The sequence below is a fragment of the Alosa pseudoharengus genome, unplaced genomic scaffold (assembly GCF_046254945.1).
Source record: "Alosa pseudoharengus isolate Yale_2024_CS ecotype anadromous, Long Island Sound unplaced genomic scaffold, YU_APseudo_1.1 YU_APseudo_1.1_scf_10, whole genome shotgun sequence".
NCBI classification, from domain to species: domain Eukaryota; kingdom Metazoa; phylum Chordata; class Actinopteri; order Clupeiformes; family Clupeidae; genus Alosa; species Alosa pseudoharengus.
The window spans coordinates 18370635-18378134 of NW_027468565.1; the positions used below are offsets into that span (position 1 = coordinate 18370635).

Consider the following 7500-nt stretch of genomic DNA (forward strand, 5'->3'; position numbering starts at 1 on the left):
AGAAGGAGGGAAAGAGTTAAACAGAGAAAGAAAGAGAATGAAAGAATGTGTGAGAGAAGAGTGAAGAAGATTGGAGTGGACGACTAGACGACTACTTCCTAAAGAAGAGAATGCAGAAAGAAGAGAATGCAGAGTAAAAAAGAAAAGGAAGATAGATAGAGATAGAGTCGTAGCAGATAGAGTCGTGGCAGATAGAGTTGTGGCAGATAGAGTCATAGCAGATAGAGTCGTAGCAGATAGAGTTGTGGCAGATAGAGTCGTGGCAGATAGAGTTGTGGCAGATAGAGTCGTAGCAGATAGAGTCGTGGCAGATAGAGTTGTGGCGAATAGAGTCGTGGCAGATAGAGTCATAACAAGAGTCGTGGCAGATAGAGTTGTGGCAGATAGAGTCGTGGCAGATAGAGTCGTGCTTGATCAGTAAGACGGGCTGGGAGATGGACGATGCTCTGACCGTATCTGAGAAAGTGGTCCAGGAACTGGGCCCAGGTGTGGAACACTCTTGTGTTTGTGGGTCGGGCGTGCCGTGCCAACAGCTGAGGGACCTCCTCCAGAAACTTATTAAGAACCTCTTCCTGCACATACACACAGACACACATTACGATTATGTGTTTTTTTGTGTGCACGTCAGTCTAAAAGACAAATGTAACTCTCAAATGTGTGTGTGCATGTGTTGTGTTGTATTGTATTGTGTTGTGTCAGCGTGGGTGATTGACAGCCCATTATCCCCACATCACAGTGGTCTAATGGGTTTAACCTGCAGCTATAGACCCCACACCTGCCTCCGATACCAGCCCTGTGAACCCTCCTACACACACACACACACACACACACACACACACACCCCTGATGAGCAGGACCACACGCAGATCAATCAGCCAATCAATCAGAAGTTGCTGCTGATCAATGGCACTCTTGTTTCTGTGACTAGGGAACGCCATCACGGCTGGGCCACTTAATTATTCTGTTAACTGCTGAGTTTGACTTGAGGCTCTCAGTGTTGCTCTGAACCTGTTGATGATAATTGAGAAGAGGCTGCTGCTGCTGCTCTCTTTGAGCACAGATGAACAAAACACACACACACACACACACACACACACACACACTGTTTGTGTCTGTGTAATTAATCTGACCAGAATAACTAAAACTGGCCTCCAACTTAAGATGGCTGGCCCTAATTGTATTGTTTACAGCACTGTATGAAAAGGATTGTCTGGTTGTTTGGTCTGATACGGTGGGCAGTGCAACACCTTCATTTAGTTGATCTGTGAAAAGGCACTATCTGTGAAAGGATGGGAAAACTGGATGAACCCTTCTCGTCTTTTTGTTGACAAAAAAAAGATTGCTCTGAGTTTGAGAGGAGAAGAAAACAGAAGCGGTTGAATTAATTCCATTTGAGTGTCAACACTGTGAGATGAGCCAAACGCCCAGATCCATTTAAAAACAAAACAAAACCAAAAAAACCAAAAAAACAATATAAACACAGAAACAAAGAGGAGCATCTTCATCTTTTTTCCTCTCTTTTGTTGTTTCCTTCTCACTGGTTCTCATATTGTGAGACAAGAGGAGAGGGGAGGGGAGGAGAGGAGAGGAGAGAGAAGAGAGGAGAGGAGAGAGTCTAGGGAGAGACAGATTAGGCCGTTTTGATATTCCAGTCATGAAACAGCCATCATCATATTCAAGTAGTGTAAGAAGCGAGGTCAATCGCTGCACAGTGATTCCGCCCCGACACAAGCCATGAGGCACACAATGGTGCGGCAAAAAGTGTAAAGCAAACGGCCCCGTCGTTCCCCTCGGACGAGCTGCGCTCGCCGCCCGCACCCGCGCGCCGAGTTTGCCAACGCGCATCGGGAAGAACAGCGGGGATGAGGGGCGGGGGGCGGAGGGAGAGAGGGAGGAGAGATGGAGACAGAGGGGGGGAAAGAGAGAGAGAGAGAGAAAATGAGGCGCCTTGCGTGGTGTTTTATTTGGACTTAAGAACGCGGGCGGCGGCGCTATGCGAGGGGATGTGAGCGAGGCCTCCACATAAAGATGAGCTATCGGACGATAAAGAAAACTGATATGTGGGCCTCTGCTCGCCGGCTGCCACCGCACACTATTATGGGATGCACAAACTAAATAAATCAGACGCACTCTTAAACAGTGTGCAGCCCATGCTGAAGTGCGGGATGCGGCGTTAGTGCCATCGGAATCTATGAGGCAGCAACATGGCTGCCATTCAGGAGGATAAAAGCAGCAGTAGTCAGGAAGGGCTGTTTCTGGAGCAGTGGAGCCCACTCCTCCTCTCTACTCCTCTCTTCTCCTCTCCTCCACTCCTCTCCTCTCTACTCCTCTCTTCTCCTCTCCTCTCCTCTCTACTCCACTCCTCTCCTTTCCTCTCCTCTCTCCTCCTCTTTCCTCTCATCTCCACTCCTCTCCTCTCTCATCTACTCTCCTCTCCTCTCCCTTTCTCTCCTCTCCACTCCTCTCCCTTTCTCTCCTCTCCTCTCCACCCCTCTCCTCTCCACTCCTCTCTTCTCTCCTCTCCGCTCCCTTTCTCTCTCCTCTCCTCTCCTCTCCACAGCAGCGCTGGGAGATGGAGAAGGGCTGCTAAGACAAAGGCTCCTAGAACAGGAAAACTAATCTCTAATGACCAACTATAGCAGGAACAGCATAGCATCATCACAAACAGTGGCGAATATATTTTCAAATGTGTCAATTGATACAATTACACACAGACACAAACAAGATGAAAGCTTCTTGCGAAGACTCAAAGAAATGTTTCCATCTTGTTTTATTATGTATTATTTTTTTAGAGAAATTGTCAGTGTCTTATAGCCTTAAATGTGTGTGTGTGTGTGTGTGTGTGTGTGTGTGTGTGTGCGTGTGTGTGTGTGTGTGTGTGTGTGTGTGTGTGTGTGTGTGTGTGTGTGTATGTGTGTGTGTGTATGTGTCTGTGTGAGTGCATGTATGTCTCTATATGTTTCTATCTTTGTGTGTTTGTATTTGTAAGCGTGAGCACAAGCATGTGTGTGTGATTGTTTAGTGTGTAATGCTTTGCATATAGCTCCATCCACTCTTAAATGGTCTGGGACCCCCTGCGTCTTTAACCTCTGCCCTGGAGCAGAGAGTTAAAGGCTCCGAGCGGGCCTCCCCAGCTTGACCCCCCCCAGGCTCCCTCCTCACCCTGCCTCGGGGCATCCTGCCTGGGCATTATTCTCCCCGACCACAAGGGACTGCGGCTATTCTCTCCTCTGCATCCGAGCCGGCTCTCCCAGCACAATCAATAATTAAACAATCTGCACACCGCTTGGCGAGTGGCGGGGGAGCCATCCTCCTGCCCTGCTGCAACCAGGGACGACGATGACCTGAGATATTATGGGATGTAAGTGCGTTGCAAACACACGGCTCCCCGGAGAAGCGCTTTTAGAGCCTCTGACATACAACCGTGGACGACGGGGGATGAGAAGCTTCGCTGAATCATTACTGTGTGCGGTCCAGATAATTAGTGTCGTGAGAGGCATTTGTAAAGTTTACGACACAAACACAAACTGTACCGGTTTTTTTTTTACAAACACGCAATTCGACAGATGCAGACTGCCCGCTTCCCACTGCTGTCACTGTGATTAAGATGTCTCTGTGCAACACACACACACACATTGGTCAAAGTATTACTGACTCTAATGTGTCTCTGCCTACATACTCAATCTAAACCAGTGCTGGAAACATTAAGAATAATAATAAAATAAAAACTGCAATCTTTCAATTGTTCTATTTAAGTGACTGTGATCATGAAGATGAAAAGCAAGACACTCAGCACATGAAATATTCAAAGGAGCTGCTGTTTCCTAGCAAACAAAAGCAAGACCACAGCCATCTCACTCATCACCATTTGGATTCAGTGAAATGAAAACAATCTGGAGCAAAGCTTGGGAATGAAAAAATGGACTATGAATGAGAGAGAAGCTGCAGAAAATGGATGACATGAAGAGGTCACCTCTGCGCCCCTGTCTTTGTTGGCGACTTGGTGGAGGCTTTTCAGAGATGGCGGCGCTTGAGAGAGAAAAAGAGACCCGTTGCAGCATTGTGTCCATATGGCCCTGGTAGCCCGGAGGGGTGGGGGGGGGCACGGCGTGTTGGAGCCCCCCCCCCCGCCCCCCCGTCCATTGCACTCTGGCTGGGAGCCCAGGTGGTGAAGAGCCCCCTATTAAGACCCTCAGAGCCAACGCCATTATGGAACCCAACTGGACTGGGCCTCAACAAGCATTCTCGCCTCGCCACTGTCACCGTCAGTAGAGCCATCTAACGCATTACACACAACACACACACACACACACACACACACACACACAGAGTGCACAAGAGACATTCAACTGCAGACAGTCATACACACACCCCTACACATTAAATGAACGGCCACACAGACAATAAAGACACACACACTCACACAGTAAAACGTATAAATGTGTCAAACACCTCTACGACAAATAAATAAAACAGAACAATGAACACACACAGACCACAAAGTGAACAAAACAAACAAAACAAAGCAAGCTGAGGCACACACACACACACACACACACACACACACACCTCCAGGTCAGTGCAAAATGAAAAGCTCCAAAGGTAAGAGTGTTGGTACACCCCCGCACATAATGATTAGCCCATAATTAGTTGACACAAGGCATACTGTGCAACAGAGAGACGCAGTCATTACCTCGTGACAAAAAATCAAAGGTTCCTGTGCGAGCCAGTGAGGGAGGCCCTGCTGGCCCTGAAGCTGTGGTTGATTATTATTGCAACACTTATCGAGTCAATGCACCTCTCCCTGCCAGGCACACAACATCCACCACCGACACAATCATAGCAAACATTAAAAGAAATAGAGGCATTAACAAGCATTAGAAAGCACTTCAAAGTGCCAATAATGTGTTCACTGGGCACCAAATAGCATATTGCCTGGCCACGTCGCATTGTGTGCAGGTGCCTATATCAGGTGGGTCAGTAGCTCATCAGAGTGACCTTGGTCACTCGCTGTTCCAGCCGGACATTAAACACAAAAGGGGAGAGCTGTGGTGCAAGTGGCATCATCACAAACACACACGGGGTCCATGCGCCCATGGGGGCCCTGGGTTAAATTTTCTGGGTCATTCCCCAATCCCTGTGGTCATTCTCCGGTCCCACCACCGCCTCTCTACACAACTCACTTCCTGTCAATCGTCACTCTCCTATCATATCCTTATCCTGATCATAATCATATTCAAACAAAAATATTTTTTTAAATGAAAGCATGTTAGGCATGCAGACAGATCACCATGCTCTGATGATAGACAGCTGAACAGGCCTCTGATGCTCAGAGAATGTCATTTTAAAAGGGTCCAATCAGGTAGGTAAGGTGTAAGCTCACGGGCTAGTCTACCCATTTGTTTTGCTTCATTAGCGAGCAGAACTAGTTTGAAGACAGAACAGAGTGTGCCACGGGCATGGATCTACATGTGTGTGGGCTTGGCTCCTCATTCCTCCCCTGGGCTTTTCATGATGCCTAGACTCGGAGTACACGGAGTTCAGCTGTAATGCTTGGTTAACCACTCTGTCATTGCGTCTGCGTCTGCGCTCAATGGGGCATACCCAAACTGACACACACTGACTAAAGAGGCTGAGCTGAGCTAAATTAGCGTGTCCTCCCTACATGTTCAGGTCTGAGTGAAATAGATGGACTGGAACACACAGTACCACAGGACCCTTCATCTCACCATCAGACAGGTTGGGGCCTATTATTAAAGACATGTAGGTCTGCTGCTGACACCACACACACCGTAGGTTTCATTCAGTCTTCAGTCAGAGCTGTTTGTGGGGCTTTATTAGTCAGATACTCCTCTGACATGAGCTCAGACGGCCCTGAACAGTCTGCCCTTAGGGGTGTGTTAGCATAATAAACCTTCAGAGATGAGTATCTGACCTGAAGCCCACACCCTCACACACACTCTCTCTCTCTCTCACACACACACACACACACACACATACCTATGAGGTGTGTTAGCATTATAACCCTTCAAAGACGAGCGTCTGACCTGAAGACCTCGGTGATGAGTGAGACTGCCAATTCAATGGTACATCAACGAAAGAAAAGTACACTTAATCCAACTGAGTTGAAGAACTTCAGACCCGTCTCCCTTCTTCCTTTTTTTGTCAAAGGTTTTGGAGAAAGTGGTCTTCAAGCAAGTGTGTGACTTCCTTTATCAGAATAACCTACTAGATCCTACAGTATGCTGTCTGGTTTCAAGAGTGGTCATTCTACTGAAACTGCTCTTCTGTCTGTGACTGAAGCATTGAGAGTAGCTAAGTCCTCTGCTCAGTCATCAGTATTAATTCTACTAGATTTATCTGCAGCCTTTGATAATGTTAACCATGACATTGTCCTTTCTACACTATCTGAACTGGGAATTTATGGGAAAGCTCTTGACTGGTTTGAATTATACCTTAAAGGGCGTTCTTTCAGCGTGTCTTGGCAGGGACAGGTATCAAAGTCTCATGACCTCACCACAGGTGTGCCTCAGGTATCAGTATTAGGGCCCCTGCTTTTCTCTATTTACACCACTTCCTTAGGTGTGACCATTCGCTCCCATGGATTTGACTATCATTGCTATACTATGCATGCCTTAAGTATATTTCTGTCTGAATGAAAGATCGGTATCTTCAGCTTAATCTCTCAAAAACTGAGCTTCTGGTGTTCCAGCTAAAATAGCTATTCCCCAACAGATTAACATCCAGCTTGACTCATCTTCACTGACCCCAACTAGATCGGCACGTAACTTGGGCTTCGTAATTGATGACCGACTTAACTTCTCTGAGCATGTAGCCTCAATTGCAAAATCATGTCGGTTTATCCTTTACAACATTAGGAAGATCAGACCTTATCTGACAAGATTCCACACAACTTCTTGTACAGGCCATGGTCATCTCCAAGCTGGACTATTGTAATTCACTATTAGCTGGCTTACCCGCTTGTGTAATAAGATCATTACAGCTGATTTAGAATGCTGGAGCACGCCTGGTCTTCAATCAGCTAAAGAGGACACATGTAACTCCTCTCCTAGTTTCTCTCCACTGGCTCCCTATAGTGGTCAGAATTCAATTTAAATCTCTCACTTTGGCCTATAGGACACTGACTGGATTTGCTCCCTGTTATTTTAATTCAATGATCAAGATATACATCCCCAACTGCCCACCACGGTCTTCTGATGAGTGTCTGTCGTGTCAACCAGCCATAAACGCTAGGTCAAATTCAAGACCTAAATTTCTTTTCCTCAGTGGTTCATTGTTGGTGGAATGAGTTGCCCAGTGCTCTCCGTACCTGTGATAGTTTCGGGTCTTTCAAGAGGGGTCTAAAGGCATCTGTTCAACATGCACTTAGTTTATTAAGCGTTTCTTATGCGTTATGGTTTGTATATTATAGTATTTATTTATTTTCATCAGGCTATTGATTGAATTGACATTGTTGTTTATTATTGCTGTTCTCTTTGG

At 46.7% G+C, this 7500-nt stretch overlaps 1 protein-coding gene across 1 annotated transcript in view; it reads right to left on the bottom strand.

Annotated features, from left to right (window-relative positions):
* The window catches only part of iqch (IQ motif containing H), a 37648-nt gene that overhangs the window by 12262 nt on the left and 17886 nt on the right, over positions 1-7500 (bottom strand). Inside the window, exon 14 of the mRNA XM_076298491.1 lies at positions 452-572. Within this exon, the coding sequence (XP_076154606.1) occupies positions 452-572 (121 nt within the window). The remainder of the gene's footprint in view (positions 1-451; positions 573-7500) is intronic.